Source organism: Lissotriton helveticus, chromosome 4_1 (genome assembly GCF_964261635.1).
Source record: "Lissotriton helveticus chromosome 4_1, aLisHel1.1, whole genome shotgun sequence".
Taxonomy (NCBI): domain Eukaryota; kingdom Metazoa; phylum Chordata; class Amphibia; order Caudata; family Salamandridae; genus Lissotriton; species Lissotriton helveticus.
Window position 1 is genome coordinate 554,646,896 of NC_136063.1, and position 27,543 is coordinate 554,674,438.

General features: G+C 44.2%; 1 protein-coding gene across 4 annotated transcripts in view; it reads right to left on the minus strand.

Moving 5' to 3' along the window:
• The window catches only part of KCNB2 (potassium voltage-gated channel subfamily B member 2), a 1,207,953-nt gene that overhangs the window by 618,645 nt on the left and 561,765 nt on the right, over positions 1-27,543 (minus strand). For all 4 annotated transcript variants that reach the window (XM_078687150.1, XM_078687151.1, XM_078687152.1 and 1 more), the window contains one exon: positions 11,311-11,993. In XM_078687150.1, coding sequence (XP_078543276.1) covers positions 11,311-11,889 — 579 coding nt within the window. In that variant the 5' untranslated portion in view covers positions 11,890-11,993. The remainder of the gene's footprint in view (positions 1-11,310; positions 11,994-27,543) is intronic.

The window sequence follows — 27,543 nt, forward strand, 5'->3', positions numbered from 1 at the left end:
ATCTTGGAAGGAGAGGGTCAGCGGCATAGTTGCCGGGGGAATTTTCGCGCCCGGGGTCAAAAGGGGCAGATGACGCGACCGCGCGCCAGAAGAGAGCTCACAGAGTAGCGAGCTGCATGTTAGTCTGCTGCGGTGAAATTGTAGATTCTTAATCGCTATTTTGCACGTTTTTAAAAATTGTATTTGTTCGTTTTAATAAATTGAATTAGCTCGTTTTTAAAATTGAATTGAGCGTTTTTAAAGAAAAGAACGCATTTCCTTCATTGCCTACCTGTGGGGACGGAGTTGTGTTGAATACTCCGGGGGTGGCTGACATCTTGGGAGGAGAGGGTCAGCGGCATAGTTGCCGGGGGAATTTTCGCACCCAGGGTCAAAAGGGGCAGATGACGCGTCCGCGCAGCGGACGCGCGCAGCATGCGCACCAGAGGCAAGCCCGTCTGCGCCCGTCCGCGCCCAGCCGGGCCCAGGGGCCAGGACCCCTGGTTGGCCGGGGGGAAGATTACGCACCTATACAGCCTTACAGTTAAGGCAGTTGTGTGGACAACACAGCTGTCATTCCTGTTTGGGACCCCCTTTTGTCTATAAATCGTGTCCACAATGGCCTTTAGTCCTGGAGACTGGCAGCTCGGCGGCCAACAACCCTCCTCCAGCCACTAAGTATAAAATGTGCTTGATTAACTGCCGTTCACTCTCTAAACATGCGTCAGAAATACGGCTCCTCTTGGAAAATCATAGTCCTGAGATTATGTTTCTTACGGAAACCTGGCTCACGAACTGGTCTAATCCAGCTGTAATCCAGGCTCTTCCGCCGGAATATTATATCCAAAAGCAAGATCATATAGGGTGTAGAGGTGGGGGGCTTGCTATAATCTATAGAGAGCCTTTTAGTTGCCGAATCAAAGATGGGTCAATCCGCGATTGTGAAAGCTGCTCCTTTGCCATAAGTTTCACTCCAACATGCACCTTCTCAGGTATTTTAATTTATAGGCCACCAGGAGTCATTGGCTCTTTTTATAGTGATTTAATTGAAAATATAGCAACTCTTATAAGTACTTTGCCAAATTATTCAGTGTTAGGCGACCTAAATCTTCACTTGGAAGAGAGCACTGCACCTGGTGTGGAAGAATTAGTTTACTCACTAGATGCACTACTGCTTACCCAGAAAGTGAAGGGAGCGACCCATATTAAGGGACACCTTCTTGACCCTATTTTTACCAATGCTGACATAGCAGTTGATAATCCTCTTCCAGTACTGTGGAGCGATCATTATTTGATCCCTTTCTCCTGGTCTCCACCTGTAAAGGAGATGTCAGGAAACCATATGGAAAAGTTTAGCCGAAATTGGTCAAAACTCCCGCTGAAAAATTGGGCAGATACCCTCACTGATATTTGCCCGGTACTTGATGATGACCCAGAAGTAGCTAACAGACAATTCAATAACTGATCGAAGCCTCCTTGGACCAGATAGCTCCAATAAAATGCAGAGATATTAAACAAGGTCCCAAAAAAATAGCATGGTATACCCCTGAGTTGAAAGATCGGAAACACAAATGCAAACAGCTAGAGAGGCAGTGGCAGAAAGATTACACATTAGAGAAAAAGCAAGTCTACCGTGAAGCTATCAAACTCTATAAATTAGAAATTCGCACTGCACAATCGAAATTTTACGAGGCAAAAATTATATCAGCCTCAAACACTCCTCGAGAAATTTTTACAATATTTAGATCTCTTACTACTCTTCCTACTAATAAAGTTAAGTCAAGGGATTCACTGGACAGATGCAATGACCTCGCTGAGTTTTTCCATGCAAAAATTGAGGCGATCTACTCAGCTTTTCAAACATTCGATAGCTTGGAAAACGAACAACAATCAGAAGTATTAAGAGACCCTCCACAATCTAATCTCGAATCCTTCCCACCTCTGAAGGATAAGGGCTTGATATCTCTATTGAATAAATTAAAATCAGGCTCCCCAATAGATATGGCTCCTCCGACCATTTTGAATAAGGTATCTATAGAAGTAGCCCCCACTATTGCTGCACTTATCAATATATCATTGAAAGTTGGGAAGGTACCAGCTCAGTGGAAAAAAGCCATGGTAAGAGCTTTACTCAAAAAGGAAGGATCTGATCCAGAAATATTGGCAAATTATCGCCCTATTTCACTATTACCTGGAATAGCAAAACTGGCTGAGAAACATGTAAACTCCATCTTATCATCATATCTTGAGGACAATGATCGCCTCCACCCAACACAGACGGGTTTTAGACCCCATCAGGGCACGGAAACTGCTCTGGTGGTTGTAGTTGAGGAGGCGAGAAAAATCATGGATGCAGGTGGATCAGCAGCAATAATCCTCCTAAACCTCAGTGCGGCCTTTGAAACCGTCAACCACCAACTTCTTATTTCCAGATGTCAAGAATTGGGGGTGACAGGAACCGCACTGAGGTGGTTAACATCTTTCCGGGAAGATTAATCTTTTCAGGTCTTTGAAGACGAAACGATTTCTAAGATCATGCAATTGAAATGTGGAGTGCCACTGGGCTCTTCTTTGAGCCCGATTCTTTTCAACGTTTATATGCACCCCTTAGCAAAAATTGTGGAACCATTCGGCATACAAATAGTGACGTATGCCGATGATACACAATTAATTGTATCCCTTAATCAATCGGGAGATACTGTGCACAAGCTCCCTAGGTGCCTTGAGGAAATCTCAGCCTGGATGAAGGGCTCCTTCCTACAATTGAATGGAGAAAAAACGGACCTTATGATAGTGGGCAAAACTTGGCAACCTGGTCTGTCATTCAGTTGGCCCAATTCTATGGGGAATCTGCCCACACCCAAAGACCATATAAAGAGTCTAGGTGTTTGGCTTGATGACAAACTTAACATGAGGCCCAGGCAAAGAAAGTGGCAGGGTGCTGCTTTGGACTGATGAGAATGGTGAGAAAAATTCTTCCTCTTTTACCCTTCTATGCGAAGAAGCTGCTTCTCCAGGCATTGATAATGTCACGCCTGGACTACGCAAATGCACTTAATCTTGGAGCTTTGCAGTACACTATAAACCTTCTTCAGAAGGCTCAGAATTGTGCAGCAAGAATGCTTCTGCATATTCCTCGGAGAGAATCAGTGAGGAAAGCGTTGAGTCATCTTCACTGGCTCCCAATTGCTGAGAGAATTCAATTTAAAGCTCTCTGCATTACCCACAAGATTCTAACCTCCAATGGTCCCCAAATACTTCATCAAATGGTCTCCCCATATTGTCCTAAAAGAGTTCTCCGCTCTGAAAATAAACGCATGGCCTTAGTACCAAAAATCATGAGGGCCAGAAGTGGAGGACAACGTTTTTCTTATGTTGCCTCCAAGAAATGGAATGACCTTCCGGATCATATTCGGTTGACGAAAGATCATCTTTCTTTCCGAAAAATGTTGAAGACTCATCTATTCCCAGCCAGATAATTAGTTCTTACCTGTACGCTCTCTTCTTAGCGCTGGGAGGCCTACGGGTAGCCATGCGCTTTATAAATGTCTCTTTCATTTCATTTCATTCATTTCGTTTCATTTCATTTCATTTTGCATTTTCGATGCCATTGTTTAAGTTTGGTGATACTGCAAGGATCCTCTTGACCTCAGTGAAGGGCACACGGTGATATCCCAACAGGTATTAGGACAGTGTGATGTTGCCTATGTGTCGAGAGAAGCCACCTGGTTTCAGTGAATAGGGCCTGTAACCACAGAAGAGGGATATTACAATTCTCAGAAGAACTTCTTCAGGAGGGGATTGAGGGAACCCTTGGGCATGCCTATTAAATTCGAATCAAGTGAAGATGGTGTATAAAATACTGCGCAGGAGTAGATCATGCCTGATATGTATTAATGTGCATATATCACCAAAAGGGGGAATCGGGAAAGTAAATAGGAAGCTTTACCTTCTCTTCAACATAAAATACTTAATCAAAAGGATAAAGTACAAATGTTTATCAGGAATTAGCCCATCCGATTACATGACCCTGCTCCAAAGGAAACCAGTTCAGGTTTATGATGGAACCCCACCTACGACATGTTCATGGCATACTTTTATCACTGGGACCCTCACCCAGAACCCAGAATGACAGAACATGATGGGCTCGACCTGGTTCAAGGAGCTACTTGATGTTGTAGGGATCAAGATATACAAAATGCTCTAGGGTACAACATGAAAATCTGAATTTATTGTTGGTTACTCTAAGGTAAAAAGCAGTAGTACAAAGTTGTACCTTAGTGAGCCCTAAGAGCTTTTTGTAACCCTAGTGTCAGTGGTTGACATGTTATGGCCAAGAAATTAGCCCATATGATTAAGTAGGCCTTTGCCAAGACCATCAAAGTCCCTAAGCAATAGTTGACAGAATCCAGGAATGATTTTTAACTTGTCAATGTGTATAGTATTTCTTTATATGTGGGGATTATCGCTCACATATACCACCTGTCCCGAGCAGATGGTAAATGTAATGGAGGGACTGCATCTATGGGGTGGATGAGGAGGGAAGATGGTGGGAAGGGTGGCGTAGGGCAGGGGATATTGTGGTTTGGCAGGAGAGCATTAGATGCTCCACTGTGCGATTCCTGAGGGTAAGGAGAGGGCAGCAAAATGGATCTGCACTAACAACACTCCAAAGGTGATTTTACTGTCTAGATGTTATGTCTGGTAAATCTGGTAAATTCAGGTTCATTGTTGCTGCACCCGATTGTTAGACATGACCCTTTTTAGGGGTATTTCCCTAAAACGTTTTGCTCTTTTGTCCTTCTCCTCCTGGTTTTTGCCGGATATCTTTTTCTGACTTTAGGACTATGTCTGGTGTGGACAACATCAACTTCCACTGGATGTTGTGCCTCCTTTCTAAGGCGGTGCGGATTTTGCAACTCTTCGTTGTGTGTGACCAGTGTGGTCTGGTGCGACTCGTATTATCATGCACCCGACATTGTGCCCGGATTACCAGGGTGTGGCTCTGATCAATGTGTTCCTAATTGGGGTGCCTCCTCCTTTCGAGAGGCTGCCCCCTGCTTCATTCTCCATTCATCTTCTGTTCTCTTACTTGGCACTCAGTGTGGCGTACTATTGGCCCTCTCTTCACCCGGTCTTCCCCGATGACACTGCGTTGCCATGTAGTATTGCCGGCTCAGGGCTGGGTGGTGAGAATGACTGACTGGGCAGGAGGAAGGCTTCTGAGCTTGATCGGAAGCGGGTCAAGTGACTGCGTGACCTCCCCCTGTACTTCGCAGAGCCGGACTGGTGCTGAAAGGCCCTTGGGACCCCTTTGGTGTGATCATCTATTGCCCTGGCCCGTGTTTGCCCTGCATCCTGTGGGTGAACTTCTCGAGTGGTTACCAAACCCCTTTTGCATATTGCCTCCTAATTGACCTTGCTGCCTACACCCGCCACCTTCCTGGGACGCTGACTAAGAGTGACTTCAGTCACATGTGACCAAGTGCTAGGGAGAGGGTGGGATGTCTTCAATCTGTGGGGGTAGAATAGTTGAGGTAAGTTGGAGGGCAGACAGAGGCTTGAGGACATGGGGTCTGCAGTGTGTAACCAACTGACCTGCTGGCTATCAGTGCACCGCATTAGTGTGCTGAGTGCGTATGTGTTCAGGAGCTTCCATACGGACTTGTCTGATATCCGTTGCACCGCATAGCGGTGCAGGGTGAGTGTGTGTGTGAGTGACAGTGGGGAATCGCCCGAGATTAACGGCACTGGATGACAGTGTGTATGATACTTTGATTTCTTGCCAGAATAGCATAACATGTGACAATGGTTCTATCCACGCAGCCTCGGCCTGGGGCGCTGCTAAAAAGTATTAAACATTGTGTAGGTACATATTTCTGATATCATTGGGACCCGGGATGCAGCCAATAACTGTGTGGTATTGAATTATAAGAATTGCTAGGGTTGATCGGGGTGGGCAATGTATTGCACAGCATAAGTGAGCTAGAGGGGGTGTAGTTTAGGATCTTTCCCAAGTGTGCATATTACTGATGTCATTTGAACACAGCTGGGCCTAGTACTGCTAGTACAAAATCCCAATGTGATTTATGCCCAGAGATGCATGATTTTTTTTTATTATTATGTACATTGAATATAAACATTATTTACATACATCACATGATCACATGTAAATTCTCTTTTGTGACGCTCAAGATATTTATTGTGAGTGAGTGAGGCTGTGCCAATGCTTTACACATTGCCTCTGTGGTAAGCCAGAGTGCTCAGTGCCACGCTACACACAGGTGAGAGCAGATTTTACAGTGTATGTAATCACCTGCCCCTGACGGGAATGGTAGGTTCTGCCTGGCGGGGGCATTGCCTCAACCAACCAGAAAGTGGCAGTTACAACAACGGCAAATCCAAGTGTGTTAACAATGGGCCTGCTCATGACTGAGCGGGTGGAATTAGACAAGGGAATTCCATTCAAATTATGATCAGGACATATGTGTTAAGACTTTGTTCAGTCTTTGCAGTAGTCTGTGAGAGAAAAGTTGTGTTTAGATACTTTTTATTTTTTGACAAAAAGGGACAAAGATGGAGGAATTTCAACAATTTTGAGACTAAACGGATTTCTTCATCGAGGTGATTTAATTTATAATAGACGAAACTGTGTGTTAAGCTAAATTTCAGGCAAATAAGTAAAAAATCTGTTTGGGGTCAGATGCCAGGGCCGGACTGGCCATACCGGGCATCGGGCGTTTCCCCGGTAGGCTGGAGGCCAGGGGGCCAATATTCACTTAAGTGGGTGGATTTTAACCTTTCAGGCCACTCTCACTGTAGGTTTGGATGGGACGCAGTAATTCCAGCAGTGCAGTGCAATGAAAATACAAGTCTCAGTGCAGCCGAACCAAGCTGCCTGAGACTGACTATGCAGTGAGGAGGTTGGTCTGACAAATTTGCCAGGGCCGCTTTTGGCTCTCAGACCGGCCCTGTCACACGGTGCGTGAGACAATTGTGTTCCGCCTATAATCTAACCAGCTCTTTTTATTCAGGGCTCCTTTGGACAAGGTCATCATGATACCAGCGTCTTCATTTACAAAATGATTGCATCACTACATATTTGGACCTCAATAGTCCGGTTTGACCCGTGTCAGGCAGCAGTGGTGGCTTCCAGATACATCCTTGCTAATGTAAACAGTGATTGTCGGTCTGGTCACAACCGGAGGGCCATCTTGGTTACATTTTATCAAATACATACATGTAGGTCTTATAAATGTAGGTTAATCCTGGATATAAAGGCCCTGCACCATTACCACGCTTAACATAATGCAGACTTTGATTATGAATGACCGCACAGTAACTACTGACAAGGGGTCTCTGAGCTCTTCTTTCTGCTGCAGCCGGAGATGTGTTCCTGAAACCTCTACACAATGTCATTCAGAAGTAGCGCGAGATTTGTGCCGCGCCAGCTGACGTGTATTTGGTTACACCGCACCCTGGCAAGATAGGCCCGGGCAAGGAAGCGCGCGCGCTCGCTCAAAGGCGGCAGCGGCAGCCACTAAATAACAATCCTCTGACGGCGCACGCTCCGTCCTTATTTCATTTATAATTAGATGCACGTCGTGAGAGCCAAGCGGAATACAAAGCGGCACCGAAGCACTATTTGGAAAAGCTGCATGCCAAACGTCTTTCTAGGAATCCTTACGGGTTTATGTATTAGTCTTCCAATTAAACCTGGCGCAGTTCTTCTAATCTCGGATGCTGCTACCTTTATTTCACCTGTTACCTTCTCTTTAGGATGAAGACAGACCGCGTAGAACCGTCCAACTCAGACTAGGAGAGTCACTCATACACACACTCACTGAGTGTAGGCTATACATTCTCACACACACATAAGCACAAACACATAACCATTTGCAGACATGCATCTATATGGGCGCACACACATACGATCAGTTGAGTACTCATAGTGTGAGCTACACACGTCTTTACCCACAAATGCACACAGTCACTCGTGCACACACACACACACACATGACTGTTCCAGTCATTAGTGTGGTCTATACATGCTCACGCACATTAGCACATACCATTCATACAGTGCACACTCATGAACATATATGCAAGCACGTCCATGCACCCACACACTCTGAGGTTCAGTGCACACTGTGTGGTCTTAACACGTCCACATACATACATAAACATGCAGAGACACACACATACACTATTGGTCTGGTCTGGTCCACACAGTGTGGGCTGCACATGTTCACACACACATAAGCACATAAAAATATCCATGCACACAGACACAAATAGCACACAGGATCATGGCCCTATATGTAAACACACATGACTTGGGAGAGTCTGCCTCATGTGGGCTAAACTTGTCCACATAAACACAGTTATAAAGGCATACATAAATATACATACACATGCAGACATACTCACACACACAAACAACTGTCAGGCCCACATAAATTCGGTTATACATGCACCTCATATATTCACACACACAAGCACACCAAAACAAATACGTGCACATGCACAGCGAGAATGCTTTGGAATGTCAGATTTCCCAGAGATTATTATTTTTAAATATTTATTGTAAATGGTCGTTACCAACAAACACATTTCAATAATGAGCCTTCACACATAAGAACCTTCCACATGTTCTCCAGATGTGAGTCCGTTTTGCTTGCATGCATGTGCACTCGTTACACAAATCCTACATAAACACGACGTCACTGAATCTTGCAAAGGCTCCTTCATGAATGCCGAAAACAGTTCACTGTGATCAAATCAGCATGCTCCACGTATCCACCTCTGGCATCCCTCTAATGAACTAAAGTTTTGGCACAAATGAAAATAAGGTGACCCTAGACACCATGCAGAGAACCCAGGTGTATGGTTTCTCTTGTCATGAAGTCTGCACAGTCCCTAAGGTTATTAATTCCTCCATGACCACTCCAACCACCAGTCTATCACGAGCAGCCATGTCAATATCATGAAAAGATCCGGAAACTGCTGTCATGGTTCTTACATGCGGCATTGTTCAGGGATCATGCATAAACTCTGTCCATGAATCCTGCGCCATCATTACTATCTCAAGTCATGCATCTTTGGCTCAGCCTTGTATTTTGGAATGTGCAGGAGGTAACACTTAGATGTGTACACCTAAAAATTGGAACAGCTACATGACTCCTGGACCACAGACAAACATCAGCAGACCACCATGAAGGACAGCTACTAAAAATCTTCCAGGAGCCCGGTGTTAACACTGCTGCTAGGGTGTTTTCAGGGAGGCAGCACTTCTAGGATTGGTGGGCTGGAAACCCACCAGGACAGCAGACAATATCACCATGAGGACAGTCTAGATCTGAGTGTGAACAGCAAGACGGAACAAGAACCTGCAGAACTATGGCGGGCTTAGATATGAGGTCAATTATATTTGTGTGTCAATCCAGAGATGAAGGTATAAATCAAACCACACATTTTATATACTGGTATACAATCTCTTATGTCTTTAGGTATGCAAATACATATGCATGTATGCACAGTTTCCATGCAGCAGGGGACCATTCTATAATTACGTGTTAAATATCACTGTAGTGGTAAAGGTACGCAGCTGACACCCCCTTCCTTCTAAGATAGGTACTATGACCGTGCCACAATAGTGGTCAACAGCAACTAATGTTTTAGAGAAAACGATGGAATTGGACAGCCAATTGATAGAACGTTGCAATGCCCACCTTATGGTCCAATAGAGAGCCAACTCCCCACCTCCCCGCCCCTACACCCAATGCTGTTTCGTAATATCTCTGTCACTACATCTATCATGGATATTGCATTAACATGCATCTCATCTTTTTTATTTGTGCCATATGTGCTGTTTATGAATTCTTCATGAGCACTGCGTTCATCATTCCTGCATGTTACTAGCATTTTTATCCCCTAAGGTGCACACCTTTCATAAGCCCCACCTGGGACATACTCTTTGGGAACAAACATATTTTGGGACGATTTCAAAGTGATAACATTTGTGGCAACAGAATGTTCCAGTCAATTACAAAAGCATTGTTATATTACTCACTCATCCACCCTCTAAGGGCAGTCCAAGATAATCCTGTTTTCACCAGACATTAGAAACAATGTACTAAATTGTTCATGAGGTCCTTTCACAAATCTTTCCAACAAAGACATACATTTTCATACAGTAAGGTCCTTCCTGACCAATGTCATGAAATCTGCTTTTATTCAAAACTCAGATATTACTTCAGGGTAAGTAACTATGTCATGAAACCTATCTACATGTATACAACCCTTCTAAAACTATAAAAAGACACCAGTGGCCTTAATGTGGTACACAAAACTCAATTATACATTTGCAAGAGCACAAATTCTTATCAACCAGTCTTTGTACACCCAGCAAAAATCTGCTACGACTTGAATTCATAGCACTAAACTCAATGCGCTAAAATCGTGTACAGTATGCTTGGACTTCCAACTGCTTTATGTAATAATACCTGGGCTGTAGTGGGCAGGCCATGTTTGGAAGACAACTGTACAGTGACATAGTTACATCAAAACAGGAACCCAGTGTCCACATCTCAGTTGCCGGTCAGGCTTATATACACATTGTACACAAAGGGGATGATACGTTGTCCCCTTAAAATCTTCACGTCCCTTTGCCATCATAGCTTATGTAATAAACTAAAGGTTGTCCATTTAATTAATGTGACAGAGTTTATCTCTCACATGTTCTGGCCCAACATATCTTCCACAAATCTTGAACAGCCGCCCTTCTAACCAAATGATCTTACTCTGGCATTCTTCGTAAATATAGTGTACTGGGAACGTAAAGAACCATTGGCTAGCAGCATGCACCCTGTGTAACTCTGCTTCTCTTGTCTCCATCTCATTCCTACAAGCTCAGCCGTCTGACAGCAGTAGAGGGACAATTCCTCAAAACTACAGATCGCCGACAGTAAATATGGGTGATTTCCTTCTTAGGCATCACAGTAGTGCAATGGTACCTCTCTTTTCATTGTATGTTCAGATCAGGGGCATAATTCACCATATTAGTGATGAAGCCAAACCTCAAGCTTAACAGGGAACTGAAGCCTTTCAATCCACACTGGGCTCAATGGACCTCAACAACTTGGCCTCCCAAGCTACTGTTTCTTGTGACGCATAACCGCATTTGCTCCGCCCTTGTGTGAAGCTAGCTTTTAGATCTGTCTAGGGTTCCTGCTTTTGATATCAGCTGTCCACATGAGCATGATTCCTGCTTGCACTGGCAGTAGAACCTCTGAGGCTCTTCCCTCTATGTTGAACATATGAGAGTCTTACCTTTGCAGCAACTGAAGAGTTGGGCTTCTCGAGCAGGTCCCAGAGCTTTTTCCTTTTGTCCGGACAGCAAGTGTTGTCAAACTCTTCTCCTTCCCGCTCCCTCAGGGTCTCGGCCTCGCGCCGCAGCTCCTCGTTCATCTGTTCTTTCTTCTGGTGATATCGTGCCTGGCAGCAGGACTCCAAGTAGATCTCGTCAATTCCCCAGTACTCAAGCTCTTGGCCAAAAGAGAGGGCACACATTTCTTCCATCATGTGCAGCTTCCCTGTCCTGTAGAAATTCAAGATGGAAGTGAAGGCTCCTGGATGCCGATCAAAGAAATATTCATTTTCATTCAAGTTGTAATCATCGCAGACCTCCAACAGGGTCTCATGCGTATTGCAGTCTCGTAGTTTCCCTAGCCGCGTCCTCGGAAGTCGGTCCAGTGTCCTCCATAACACTTCGTGGTTCAGGCCACCTACGTTTATCTTCACTCTCCTTGAACATGTTTTGCTTCTGATGATTTCCACCGGCTCTGGAGGCAAGGAAAGAGTAGACCTTGATACCTTCCGATTCAGCCCTGATGGGGCCTTTTCTGCCATGTTAAATGAAGCGCCTGTGCAATGCCACAGTGTTCGATGAATGAATCAAGGGCTACTGATGGCTGAGGGATGGTCCCTTTAGGCAGGCTGGCCCATGCTTGGTACTGTAAGACAAAAATGTGCATGAGTTTTAGAAGTCATTTAGACACATTTTCATCCCCTCACACATTCATTCATCTAGTATAATGTAATAGAAACCCCAGCGTCTAAGAACTTTATTGTAAGAATTTAATGATATTGTAAAGATGACATAATAGGATATGCAAGGCAAGAACCACTCGTAAAGAATGAAGGAGAAAAGACACGGAAGTTAAAATGTGTTCCAACAATAAGAATTAACAGAAAAACATGTAAGCACAGAGGTACCAAGTAAAAAAAAACCATCAAAGTACAGAGGCGATTCTAGGTACCAGAGAAGGGAAGTCAACAGTCCATAAGAGGGAAGTGAGGGCGGGCTTCTTGGCCTGAAAGTAATCCACAGGGAGAGTGGGATGCCAAGAAACAGATTGGGAAGCAGAGAGAGCAGGGTGGCAGGCCTGGTAACAGCCACATCCAGTGAGGAAAGGGGATGAGGTATCTCACGACCTGTAGACCCCTCTTTTACAGCAAAAAATGAGACCATTCACGGACAAAATAGTGAGGCAAAGGAGAGAAGAGGAAATTCTTAGAGGACAGCCGCCATACGGTTCTTTTGATGTACACATGTTTTGTTCAGGATTCATATCAGTAAAGAGTGAAGGGGAACTATAATTGAGCTGCAGAAAAATGAAACAGTGAATGCCATAACTGAGGTAGACAAATCAGAGCGTTGAAAAGGTTATGGAACTAGGTGTGATGCTTCCTGACACAAAACAAACACAACATAATTTACAGGAATGTTAAAAGAGCCAGTATAGTCCAATTAGAGAAAAGCGTAACCCAGGGGGAGGTTGGCAAATAAAGGAAATTGAGAAGGTCACCACTAGTAATTACATTAATTGATTTTTTTAATGAATAATATCAAGACAGCTTGAAAACAGCTAGGCTAGGTGTACTATTTACCGCTCACAAAATATGGGTCTCACTTTGCAATCAGCATTTTTACAACCAGTAAATATGTTCCCAAACCAACCAGGGCTAGTCTGGGAAACCAAAAGCAGCCCTGGGAAAAATACTCAAGCCAGCCTTGCACCCTTCCTCTGCTAGTATTATCTCTCTTTTACCATCTCTCTCCTCTCTCGACTCCCTCTCTGATTGCTTTCTCTTTGCGTTCCTGTTGGACCTGACCCTTTTTGCAGGGTTATTCCCAAACTTTTTGCCTTCCTCCTGTATTTTTTCTGACCTGTTTCTGTAGGCTTTATGACTCTGGCCACTTTACCATTGCTGATTGTGCTAACGTGCATGCACTCTCTATTGTAAACTTGGTATGATTGGTCTATACCTGTTTGCCATATTTAATCTACCTGTAAGTCCCTTGTATAGTGGTATCCTAAATACCCAGGGACTGTGAATTAAATGCTACAAGTGGGCGTACAGCACTGCTTAAGCCACCCACAGAAGTTACCTTTCATACATGTCTCAGGCCTCTGCCACTGCAAGGCCTGCGTGACCAGTTTACTGGCACAGTGACATGGCATATAAAGTTACTTGCCAAGTCTGAAACTCCCCTTTTACTACATAGAGGTCACCTCTAAGGTAGGCCCTAGGTAGCCCTATGGGCAGGGTGCTGTGTAGGTGGAAGGTAGGACATGTGCCTTTATTGTGTGGCGTGTCCTTGTAGTGAAAAACAGCCTATTTGGTTTCTCACTGCTGTGAGGCTGCTTCTCTCATAGGTTTGCATTGAGAATTCCTTGATATGCGTTTCAGTGGTAATTTTTGATCTGGAAGGAGTAGCGTTGCCATGTTTGGAATAGTGGTGATAAATCCTGCTTATTGGTGAAAGCCGATATTTTTTATTACTGTTTTAGAAATGCCCCTTTTAGAAGTGGTTATGAAAAACAGTGGTCCTAGACCTAATTTTAGATAGAACAAAGCAAGCCTATGATCGTAAGTTCCTTATTTTGAGCTTTAACCCCTCTTGGACCACGAACTGCCCTAATCTGTGAAAAAATGCTACACAAGAATCTGTATTGTGTTACATTAGTGATAAAGAACAATGGTTGAATACTAAATGTGGCAAAGGAAAAAGTCACTGGGATCGGTGAACCAGTCTATATTTCTTTTTTAAAAATCGCAAACTTTTGCTCTTTCCACTCACCCTTTCATTTCTTGAGCACCTCTCTCTTGCACGTTCCTAGGAGTATCCTCCTTGTGTACCATAAGTGTCTATAAGTAAATGAACCTTTAATTTACTGTTGAAATTTGGTGGAATAAAAATCCTTTATTCTCCAACATGTTAGTCTTGGTTGTTGCATTATCAGTCTAATGATTTTATTTATTACTGTGAGTAATTGATGTTAAAGCTCAAAATAAGGAACTTACTATTATGGGCTTGCTTTGTTCTATCTAAAATTAGGTCTAGGACCACTGTTTTTCATAACGAATTGTACCCAGGCCCAGTACAATTTTGGGTCAGCCCCTTTTTGAAAATGGCTACCTTTTAGAAGTGGGCATTTCTGTGTGCTTATGTGTAGGGGTCAAATAAAGAAAGCGCAGAAATAAATGTGGAAAAAGGAAGCATGAAACAGAATTTAATGAGCAAGTGTGAAGAAGCCAAGTGTGCAGTGGAGAACACAAAATGGCACTTTTATAGGACACAAGTTATGAGGGTAATACTGTACAACACAGAACACACTGGGTGAGAAGAAGAGGTTAGCCTGGACAAGTGTTTGATGATATAAGAGATGAAAGGAAGTGGAGGAATAAACAGTGGAGAATGAGTGAAATCCTGGTTAATCTAATACTCTCTTTCTGCGCTGTGGATATCGACACAATATCTGGTGCTGTTAATGGGGCTGAATGATGTTGTATGTGCTTACATTAAAAAAGGCAAAGGTACTGATAATAGTTTGTGTGGTACTGTAACCTTCAATATCCTAGCAGTGCATTCAGAAACTTACACTTCTCAAATTAATGTTTTAAGCGATTTTCATGTTTTTTTAACAAGCGATTTAATCTTTTTTAATGAAATAGGTGGATTTTAAATTAAAAGTAAGCAGTTGAGGCATCACAAAGTAAGTTTTGATTTGCCGGATTCAACTGTAATGCCTTAACTGTAAATCCGTCTTCCTGATCCTGACCTGAAGAACATTCTAGACCAGTGTAAATATCAAAATACGATGTAGATATTACTGAATACGCAAACTTGCATCAGATCACACTACATTTCTGTTTGTGTAATCATCCAGTCACCATTCTTCAAATGACCACAATCCATTGGCCCGGGTGTGCAGTGCTGGTCTCAGGGGATGTGGGTTCATGCTAGGTTTGCAGAATAACCACTTATTATGCTAATCATTTTCATCTGGATTCATCGTATGTACATTTACACCGTGCGGCTACACAAGCAATATTTCACTCCAGTGACCCAGAAGGAACACTTCTGGAGATCCTTGCTATGGTCTCTGTTACTCCTTCTCACGCAACTGTGTCATGTATGCCTCAGCCAATGCATGAACTCACACAACAACTTCTGATGAGACCAACATCCACATTGGGACAACCCTGCTTTTCTAGTGGCCTAAACAAGTTACAATTCTTTCTCTAACATAACACACGGTTTGACCAGGCTAAGAACTGTCTGTCGAACTCAACCTAAGAACTACGCTTTCAACTAGAGGGGACAATCAAACGACCACCTCTATTCCCACCACAGAGATCAAATCTCATACGAGCTTAAAACTATACACTGTACCAGGATATTTCTCAATATGCTAATCAGCACGATTGCTGCACCAGCACCAAAACCATGGAAACATCTGTGCACCATAGTTCAGTGAGAAAATGAATCAGCACGACAAAGCAGATTTTCTGCAAATTGCCGGCAAGTACAAGAAAGCGATACAATTTGCTTCTTTCTAAAAGGAGTATCACAATGTGTAAAATACCTACTGTGCAAGCTGAAATGTTCTGAGTATAGTCACATAGTAGTATCATATCCTAGCCCACCCCAAAAGTTCAAGTCATACAAGTACATATCTCTGCCTGTTTGATATTTAGGTTAATACTTTCTTTAGGAAACTGTTCAGTATTGTTAACACCCTCGGAGTTTCATGGCCTTTTAAAGGAACTTGGTCTTTGGCCTTGTTCCTCTATTTGGTCATGGAAATCCTTGGTGACGTGCAATATCTTTATAATGTATGACAGAAGGTACATTATTCCTTATAATACATGGCCACACCACTACCCAATTTTATCCCATTTATATCCCTACAGGGAAACGGCATTAGTGCCTTCAAGATAAGCAAGGCTTTCCTCTCTTTCTTGTACTTGTAACTTAACCTACATTAGGAAATTAATGTGGCCTCTGAAAAATAACACAGCCTGGAGCATAGTGGATACCTTTCTGAGTGAACAGCTCTGTACACCTATTGCATATCATTAGACTGGCAGAGACACAGAATAAAACAACCGCACTATATTTGTAAAGGAACTGTCATCCAACTGCATCGGTGTATATGTTAAGTTGAGAAACACAGTTGAGAAAAACAGTGAAGAAGAACCATAGTAACAGATATGTATTCTAAAAAAATTAGCATCAAACATGACTTTAAACACAACATACTAACCAGTCGGGCGCCTTACAACGTTGTTGATGCCAGTGAGAAGTTATAGGAGTGCATATAATCCCTGATGAAGGCACTGTTTTAGTTAGCTCGATGGCTGACTGTGAAATGTCTGCTTAATGCCAGGGCTTCAGGTTAATGCAATTTTAAAGCATACTTTGGCACCAGACATCCATCTAAAATATAAACCCCCAGTTAGGGGCCTGCCATTGAGTAAGTTGTAATGATTACAAAGTGAAACAATAATTATTTATGATGATTGAAGGCCCCACCCTGGCTTCTAACTAAGTTAATTGTTTTGTGGGGGCTTTGTCAGTCTGATTGTCTATTGAAAAGATACAGCATTGGATGTATCAGAGTCCAATTAGAGAATTCCAGTTTTCGGGCAGCACTGTAGATAACACATAAAACATGCTGGCTCAGATGTTGGCTCATGAGTCAAAGCCTAGAGTCTTCCATCCTTCAGATAACCCCCAGGCTTTATTTAGAAACACTAAGAGGAAAACCTTCTCCACTGTCCACAGCAGAGGTAAACCTCTCTCGGAGACAGAGCAGCTTCGAGTTTCAGCCAGGATGGGAGAGAGGATATCTATCGGGTGTAATCTGAGAGCAATGCAGCTTCCTAGCATGATGCATTTCCCTGCATTGGCAATGTACACTTGATTTTTTCAAAGCATTGTGACTGCTTTGCAGAGAAGTAGTGTAGGCAGTGCTTAACAAAAAACAATATTTATTTAAAGACTCTTCCTGTTGCAAATATGGCCACTGACTTAATTTCTAAATTATAAAACAGTTCTAGTAGACCCCACGAATGCACATTAATCAAGGTCTCCACCTAGGATGCGGCTCATTCCTCAAGGCTGCAGTTAGGGGCAGGTGGAACTGCATCTGTTCTCACACTCTCCACAATGCATCAAGGATACGTGCTGTGACGTTCACCACAACATGACTGTACCAGGTTTTCAGACCTCATGTCACCCCCAATGTCCCATTAAGGCTAACCTACAAACACAGGCCTGCCAATGCAAACAATGCAGCCACGTGACTCAAGGTTTACTGCTGCACCACACAGCCACAAGGTGAAGAGGCACGGAACAGGTGATCTTGAACCCCTTGCTCAGAAAAAGCTTCATGTTGCTGTGGGAGAGGTTAACTGTGGTTGTTTAGGAAAGGCAAGGGGTCCAAAGTCTCATTCGCCATAACCATGGCCCTAGTCAAGGCCATGCCCTCTCCCCCTGTACACTCACATGGTGAAAAATATTCTTGGCTTAGTATGTCTGAAAGAGCGTCCCGTTAACCATGAATTCTGAAGAGCGCCCATAAACTTGATGAAAATAAGAGGGTTTGAAATCCTTATATGACTTATGAAATGCAGTAGCTACCCTAATCGACAATGCGGAAAGCTCATTGTGTCTTGCAAGGGGTTGTCGTCAGGAGGAAGTCCAGGAGGTTTCTGTCTTGTTGTGTGGCTAGATCTGTTGTGATGTGAGTGGTGGTTGTTGTGGCAAATTACTGTTCTAGAGTGCAACCTAGGGCTTTGTTGATAAATCTGAGCACCCTCCCCCAGAATTTGCTGACCTTACTACAGTGGAAGATGAGGTGTGCAAGGTCTCCTCTTACTGCGCCGCAATTCCAGCAGCTATTGTTATCTTTAAGGCAGACATCACTGTGAGAGAGCGCCAATGGAAGTGAAATTTGTAGGGGTGCATTACATGTACAAGTAGTCAGCACCCGTATATATATATAGAGGACTTTATTATGTTTAGATGCAGTGTGGGATAGACGAATTGCAAATCCACACTTGCTATTAACTTAGAGATGCCGTTGAAATGAAATCGTTCACAAATAAGAAGGGTGTTTGAACGAGCACTATTATGCATTTAGAGATGTTTATGGAAAATAACTGTGCCTTTATATTCGACAACTAGCTTAAAGTAGAAAATACATTTGCTGTTAAGGTTGGAGGCCTAGTGAAACAAGGGATTGCTAATGTAAAAGGTTGGGCCTATACCCAAGCAGAGGCCTAGTTCATATTTCATAGAAATGGTGCAGGCCTGTTTGAAAATGTCTTGCTTAACATATTAACTGTAGAAATGTTTATAAAAGATGCCTTTAGAAAATGTTGCAACATTTATGGAATGAGAGCCTATTTGCGTGTATTTCTTTGCAGGTGCACCACTGTGTAGACAGCAGAGTAGAAGGGCCCATTGTGTAAGAGTGTTAGATTAGTTAGACTCAGACATGGAGGAGTAGACCTGGAATTCAAAGAAGCAACTTGAAACGATGGAGAGTCTGGGACCCAAGGACGTCTGCATGGGCAAGGATGGACAATTGCCATAATGGAAAGTTTTGTAAACCAGCACCTTCAAGAGGGGCGTACTGGAGGGCGTGTCATTCACATTGTGGGGTTTCGTATTAGGGACAGCACCCCGAGGGTGGAGGTAGAGCAGATGGGCTGAGAGCTAGAGAGAGCAGTTGGCTTGGCAAGGAGCTTAGCTATGATTGATGATTCTCTAGTCTAAGGGAGAAAGTGAGTGAACTTCTTTGGAAGTCACCACTGCTGACACCTTTGGTTAGGTCGGGCTATTGCTGAGTAGGGATGTCACTTAGCATAGTGTAGGGACAGACTAATCTGAATTTATGTCTATTATTCCAATGAGTACCAGAACACAGGTTATAGCAATTTTGTTTAGTCCGATGATTCTGGAATTGATTCTCGTATTATTCATCAGTCGCTTGAGACTTTTCCGTAGGATTATGTTTGTATTAGTGCCCGTTTACCTGCTGAACCTCTTGCTGAGGTGCTTGTAAATGTACTTATATAGCGCAAACCTGTCACCCAAAGAGCATCCTGGCGCTTGCTTAGGGAACCCGTCCTGGTATTCCCCTGTGAGAAACCCCGGCAGGGTGTCCACAAGGTGAAAGCCAGGCCGCGAGGGGCCGTAGTGGAGATTAAGCAAGCTATTGCCCAGAGTTGCAGAGTGTGACCCCGTGATTCGAGTAGGCACCGGAGCGAGAATTGTCGAGTCCGTGGAATTTTTGAGCCCGAGACCCGCCGAGGCGGGGAATCGAACCCTGGTCCACGGTCGATCTCAGCTTCCGGGTCTGCCGCCTCTAACCACTGAGCCACGCTTCTCCACTGTACCTTCAATTGTTCTTGGTTATGTAATAAACCTTCAAATTTAGTCCTTAGTCAGTGGTTATTTGGGGGAAGCAATTGGGAATCTTGGAATTAAATTGAAAATTGTGAACAGGTTGCCTTAATCACTCTATGACAGGTAAAAAGGTCCAGTCGACCTGTGACGGGATTCTGGAGAATGGTAAGCAGGCTCTAGAGTTGAAACCCGCCTTTCCAACTGCACTAAGACAAACACCAGGGAGAAACCCCAACAGAGGAATGTGGTCAACACTAGACAAATTCCTCAGTTCGTACAAACCTCCATGAACAACTGTATACGCCTGACCAGCTACTAGCAACCCAACGCAGATGGGGAGGTCTAACACTAAACCACCGCCAAACACCTCTATGTTTCGTTTTTACATAGTTTGCTCACTTGTAACGCACGCCCAGACGCAAAAACCTATATGTTTCAATGTTAAATGTTTAATGTCGTATGCAGAACAGAGGGGCAAACACCAATGTAAATCGTGTACCCCTACATGCATGCCCGTGTAACCTCCTATTTGTTATATGTCACAGCGTTTCTATTTTTGTGTCGTGTAAAATACCAATAAAACTATTTAAAAAAAGAAAAAAAGAAACTGTTATACAAAGACCAGTGCACCACGGATAGCACACTGAGCCAGTACTGCACGGTGAACCTCTCCTCCACTCTCGTCTTCCCTCACAGGCGCTCTCTCTACCCTCCGCTCCAAGGCCCCTCTCCGTGACAGGCAGGCCGGCATCCGTGAACGCCACCAGCTGCCGGGCTCCTATAATCAGAGCGGGAAGGGCTGTCAAAGTTCTGGCAGCCCCTCCATTTTGTGCTGATGGCCGGTGTTCTCCCCGCTGTAATCTAGTCCTGGCAGCTCTTCAGCAGCACCCAATAGGATTACTATCGACAGAACCTTATCTTTCAGGAGGGAGTCCTTGTTAGCGTGAGGCCTTGCTTGCTGTTTACTTCCAGGGGGAACCCCAAAGCCTGGCAGCGGCAGTGCATTTGTGACGCCACAAGATTGATGTTCTATACTGGGGTGAACTTGGAACTGGAAAATCATTAGCAGCTAATTTATGACACAGAACTAGGCATGGCAGGCTGCTACTGATCATAGAAACGAGTGAGGGAGCTTCCACTGAGCAGGTGGAATATCTATCTACAGCACGTAGAGACAGGAGGATCACGCGATGCACACTTTTCGGACCATTCGTGTTTGTACTTGCAATGTGTGTGAATTGTGTCAGGTGCGCACTATGCTTTAGTGTGGGACCGGGAAGGGATGCAATTCTAACAACGTCCCACTGCGAGGGGCTACACCTTATAATCTGCACTGCTTGGGTGAAAGTACATCACTAGAGTTCCCCACCACCAGCAGGTGGTAAGTCGCAAATCACCTGCGGGGTCTTCCCAGTTTCTAACCGCACACTCCTACAAGAGACACTTGCAAGTTGCACTATCTGTTTTTGAAAAAGTAAACATAAAATACTCGAAACAAACATATGAACAAACTACAGGCATATACAGATGTAAATAATGAGTCAACAAATATCAGAAATATGGATAATCTATAAATATGTGTGTGTACATTTATATAAATAGATGCATATTTAGCTGTATATTTATACGTATATTATGCGCCGATAGACAGACAACCAGTTGTATAGCATGCATATGGCATTTCTATTGTTTATGATACAAGCCTTACACAACCTATCACGCGCTCCCTCCCATGGCGTTGTATTGGTCCTAGGCTACTCATAGTATATCTCCAGCGCTTCATTAAATCGCGTAATGGTCATATTAATAATATCTTAAGTAATATCTGCGTACTCTCACTCCCCAGGGACGTATGGCAATGGATTCCAACGTCGCTGTTCCCGTTAAGGTGCCAATAATTCACGCCTAAAGAAACCCCGGTCGTTTGGGCACGGCGAGGCCCCTTCACTTACCTGACCGCGCTCAGCATAAACAAGGGCTGCAGCCTCGGGGGGAGGGCGCGGGGATTCCCCCTTCAAGGGCTGCGCGCCTCGGCGGTCCTGCCGGAGGGCGGCATCCTCTGCGCAGGGGCGGCGGGAGGCTGTTGGGGCACCCTACATCCCTGCCCCTGGAAGAGGTCCCGGGGCTCCAGCGCCACAGTAGAGCGGGGGTGAAAGGCGGAGACTCCACAGGGTAGAAAGAACAACATGAAATCAGTGCCGCCGCGGCTGTTGCTGGGAGGGGAGGGAGGATGCAGGCCGGGAGCGCTCCCTGCGCCGCCTGAGATGGTGCTGAAGGCGCTGCTGTGCGCTCCGCCGCTGGGGGAGAAGGCAGGGAGCATGGAGGGAGCCGCAGAGACGGTCCGCACTCACACAGGCGCGCACACACACACAGGGCGCAGGGTACAGTCAGCTGCACAGACACTCACAGGGCGCTGGCAGCTCAGAGCTCTAGAGGTGAGAGCTAATTGGATTGGGCTCCGCCGCACATCTACCAAGGACAGCAGCAGCAGCAGCTCGGCCCGAGCGCTCCATCCCGGGCAGCAGAAGGGAGCGCACGGAAGCCATCCATCCTTAGCCCATGTTGTCTCTGGTCTGATGGCCTGTGCGTGTGGCCGCGATGGTAGGCTCCTCGGCAGGGCAAGGCTGTGCCCTCGCACACGGGAGCGGCTCCTAGTCACAGATGGAGAGAGAAGCCCCGGCAGCAGGCACGCATCCAATGGCAGCAGGCGGAGAGGACTCCCGTAGCTCCCTCCCGCCGCTCCTCAGCTACCCAGGGCCATCTCCCCGGTGTCTGGCACGCGTGGAGGGGCTCCGGGAGTCAGAGCGTCCGCCGGTCCATGCGGGGCCCCTTAACAGGTGCTATCGGTGGCAGGCTGTGCTCGGCTCCCCCTGCTTAGTACCGGTTTGATTCAGGCATCGAGCTGCTGCAACCCCCCTGGCAGCTCCTAAGCCATGTACTGATCTCTCGGCGGTGGATCCTGGCACGAAGAGGGGAGGCCACCTCGATGCCAGCTCACTCAGAACGCATCACCTTCCTCCTGAGCACGATGGCAACGCGGTAGGCGTGTTTCCGTGTGAGCATTCATTGGAGAAGGAAACAACACACCGGGACTGTGACACACAGGCACAGTCCTGACTCATTTTCGATACACTTAAATCAATGCAATCACATTCACGTGAGAATCTATCTATCAACCAACCTACTTACCTGCCTACCTACCTACCTACCTATCTATCTACCTATCTACCTATCTACCTATCTACCTATCTACCTATCTATCTATCTATCTATCTATCTATCTATCTATCTATCTATCTATCTATCTATCTATCTATCTATCTGTTTTTGTCTACTGAGTGGGGCAATCCCCAGCTGCCAGAGAGATCTTCAAAGGGAGATTCACAGATTGTATTCCAAGAGTAGAGCCATAGTGTGGCAAGTTCCTAAGTATTCAGTCATTTGTCAATGTTCAAGTTTCTAGTTCGTTTATTTTTACTTATGTTATGGAACTCCGAAAAGTCCACATACAATTCTCGCAATACATCTATGCACACAAATAAAAATAATAGGAACTGAAAGGCTATTTTATGATCAAAAGTACATAAAGACCCCCCAACACTAGGTCCAGCAATAACATTACAAGTGTCCAAAATTAATAATGACATGTTATACAATTTCCCAGTATATGACAAAATATTGCACCTAAGAGTACATAAAGTGAATATAGAGCCTCTAGTGCAAAATGTGCAAAAGACTATATATGAAGTAGGCCTCTTACATTAGCAACAAGACGAGAATATAAACTGGATAGAAAAAACAGGATTCCAGCTTAGGTAACATTATCAGCCCCACTATCAAACTAGAGCATCATTAATAGAGCTTTAAAATACTTTAAAAAGTTAAAGATTCTGTAACAAAACGTTTCTTTCAGATGAGCATAAAGAGACTGTAGGACAGTTGAGGGTGATAGAATGGACAGATGCAAGCATATAGGGCTCAGCCTATTCCGCCAACATTGTAAAAGAGCTGGACCGACAAATAGGACATGGTTGAGATCTTGGGGACCATTTTGGCACAGATTACAGACTGCCAAAGAGCCATACCATTTTCCCAAAAGGGGATTTATAGGGAGCATACCCTGCCTCAAGAATATCCAAAAACATCTCAATTCATGTGGTAAATCTCAAAGAATATAAGGCTGTGCTTTATCATGCAGGAGTCTATAACAGAATAATAGCCCCTTTTTCTGATACAAGCCTCCCTGTCCAGGTGAAAACTCAAGGATCATGTGGATTGTTTTAAACTGATTTTTAATTGGTGCGCTGTTAAAGCATAATTCAAAGATCGATCTAGTTGCAGCAGGCTTGCCACAAGCGCAAAGTTTCTATGGATTAGAGAGTTCTCTATTAGGCCACCTAAAATGTCATTCTTTATACACAACCTTAACGAGCCATCACCACTCTTTGCAAGGTACGCAGCTCAACATACCACCCCCGCGAGACTCTGGACGAAGGCACTTCTCAAACCGAATTCTAGCCTTGAAGCTGCCACAGGGAGAGCTGTATTGACTGAAGCTAGGCTTCTAAGGACTTGGCCTTCCATCGTATGTAAAAAAAAAAACATTTGGATACATCAATCAGTTCTAATCCACACAACAATGAAGCAGGGATTTTGGCTCGGTAAACCTCTAATAAAAGTGAAAAGTGTCTTCTCCCAATAGCCCTATAAAAGGCACCCGAACATTTAGCCTGAGAATCGTCTTTGGTCATGTTATTTTCCATTTGGGCTTTTTCACTTAGGTTCTCACACACTATCTTCCCCAGGAAGGTGTGATCTGTGGTCAATGTAATCTGTGTTCATTTTAGCTACAATGCATTACATTTACATTCCACATTCATTTTTTCATGCTGTCACCTCATATGAACATTTCCAGCCAATGGACAGCTTTAATAATCTCCTTTAATTCTGATAACTCTCATTTCAAAGGACGTAGGTGTCAGATGTACGACCGATTTTAGGGGTCACAATGGAGAATCAGGCCATTTCTGACAGCTAAAACGGCTGTCAGCATGTACCAACCAACCAAACAGGGTTTGCAAGTTTCTATTCGGGAGGGGCATTTCAAGGGCATCCCTTCCTAATATCGAGTAGCAGAGCCAAGTATGAATATTTTGTGACCAGATTGCAGCCGCAAAACATTTATATTTTACAGGCTCCATGAAGGAGGTGGTAACCCATTCACAAACAGGAAGGGGTCCCCAAGCGACCTCTCCCCCCCATTGTGAATGTAGGTGCCAATATTATTAATAGACCACTGCCTACTCTTAAAACATGAAAAGGAAACTTTTTCATTTTTCTTTTTTAAATGCATTTAATTTTCCCTTAAGGAAAATGGGCTGCATTTCAGAAAAAAAGTGATTATTTAAAGAGCAATCACAGACATGGTGGTCTGCTGACCCCAGGATGTCACCATCCCTGTGACTACAGGCCATTCCCAATGGGTCACAAATTGCTACTAACCTCATGAATATTAATGAGGTAGGTCATTTGTGCCCTCATTGGGAATCGCTAAATGTGTCTGAGACACATTAGTAAATTTATTTGTGACTCGCTAAAAATCGCAATTTGCTAGTCACAAAATGAAATGGTCGTACATCTGGCCCATAGTGCTGATTTTGGAACAAGCACCTCCACATCATAAAAGAAACACAGGTTAGATGCAACTTAAGGGGATGGTGCACATATTTGCATTCTTGATCTGCTTTTATACCTCTCAATCCTTCCCATGTGTTTCGAAAGACCGGAACCTTAGACTGCATGCGTTTTCTTGTATTATGTATAATGTATCCCCCATCTTACCCAATTGTTCACTCCCTTCCTAACGCTTTGTATACCACCCTCAAACCTGTAGAGCGCTCAGATACCCTCACGGGTCTGGTTCACGGTCTATAAAACTTAAAAATAAATAATAAATAAATAAATAATACATTTATAGATTAAAGAGCTAATTTATGGCTTTAAACATTCCCATCTTCAAAAAATGTCCTATGTACACAATACCATAAAAGCATTTTGTGAGAAATTGGATTTCTGATTGAGAAGAGTGACACCCTACTCGAGCAGCAACCACAATCCTTGTAAGGGTGAGACACAAGCAAACCCCAAATTAACCTGGGCTCAACCCTCTGGTAGCTTTACACACACCAGTCAGGTTTAACTTAGAGGTAATGTGTAAAGTATTTATGCAGCACTTCAAACAGTAATAAAGCGAAAACACTACACAAGAAAAATCCCACAACAATAGAGAAAAATGTAATAAATAAATCAACACCAAAACAACAAAAATCCAATCAGTAGAACCAAAGATTTGCAATGTAAAAACATTAAGTAACACTAGAGCCAAAAAGCCCAAAGCACCACTTTCCAGGCTGGAAGAAAGTCACAAGTTCAGGCTGACCACGATGGAATGTGGGTCAGATACAAAGACCAGGTTAGTCCCATGGAAAAGTTACCTTCTTGGTCCAGCGCAGACTCCTGTGCATGGTGGAGGGGGCCACGAGGAGCAGGTAAGTGTACCTAATGATCATTATTGCAGCGTGAAGATTAGGCCGAGTTTTGCGGACAGTTGTCGCTGTAGTGTGAAGATCATGTTGTTATAGGCGGTCGGACTGGAGCTTCACATTGGCGCTCCCCGCAAGTGGTCGAAGCTGTAGCGCGAAGTGTCAGCCTGCGTTGGCAGGCAGTGTGATTGACAAGGTTTTGGTAGCAACAGGCCCATTTGCAGTCATAAAGAACCCAAAAACTTCAATTCAGCTTCATTGAAGCCACACCAAGGGTCTAGAACCTGAGGGGCACTATTTGGGGGTCAGTGGATAACTTCAGCTGGATTTGGGTGCTGGTTCAGGTGGTTGGGAGCCTGTTTTGTCCACATAGCTCAGAACAGGAGGCTAGCAGAGCCTTATAGTCACTCTGGGAGCCCTGGGTTCAGGTGCATGTCCAATTCCTCTGACTCACATAGGAGGGCAACAATTCAACATGGCCGCAGTCAATCAAGGCAGTAGTCTAACAGGGCGAAATTCCAGCAGAGAGGAAGTCATTTCAGCAGCACAGCAGTGATCGTTGTTGAGTCTCTACAGGTCCAAAAGTAAAGAGTTGGTGTCTTAGGTCCAATAGTTACAGCAGGAGTCTCCTTTGAAGTGAAATAAGCGTATAGAGGTTTCCCTTTGATATGCACAGGTTTCCTGCCCCCCTGCCCTGGCTCCAGCCTAACTATAGGCGGTGTTCAGCCCTTTGTGAGGAGGCATAACACAGACTATTCAACTCTAAGTAGGGCTGTGCCCAGCTCTGCCCTTCCATCCTGCCCGCGATGGCCCATCTAGGCACTCCTAAGGTCTCTATTGTATGTGACTGTTTAGGAGGAAACATAAAGCCCAACTGTTAGCTACACCCAGTTATGCAATCCAGAGACAAGCTGAAGGCACTAAATAGCTAAGTCAGGAAAATGCCAACTTTCTAAAAGTGGAATTTTCAAAATTGTAATTTAAAATACGAATTTACCATAAGAGAGATTTTTTCATTATAATTCCAAAGACAGCAAACATGAACTGGTTACCTGTTCCCATTTGGAAGATACAGCTTATTAAATGTTATATTGTTACTCCATTGTTATCCTATGTGAGAGATAGGCCTTGCTGTGGTGAAGAACAACTTTAAGAGTTTTTCACAACCAGGACATGTAAAATTTAAAAGTGTGTGTTCTACTTTTTAAATACACTCGACCCTGCCCTTTGGACTGTCCAGGGTCTATCCTAGGG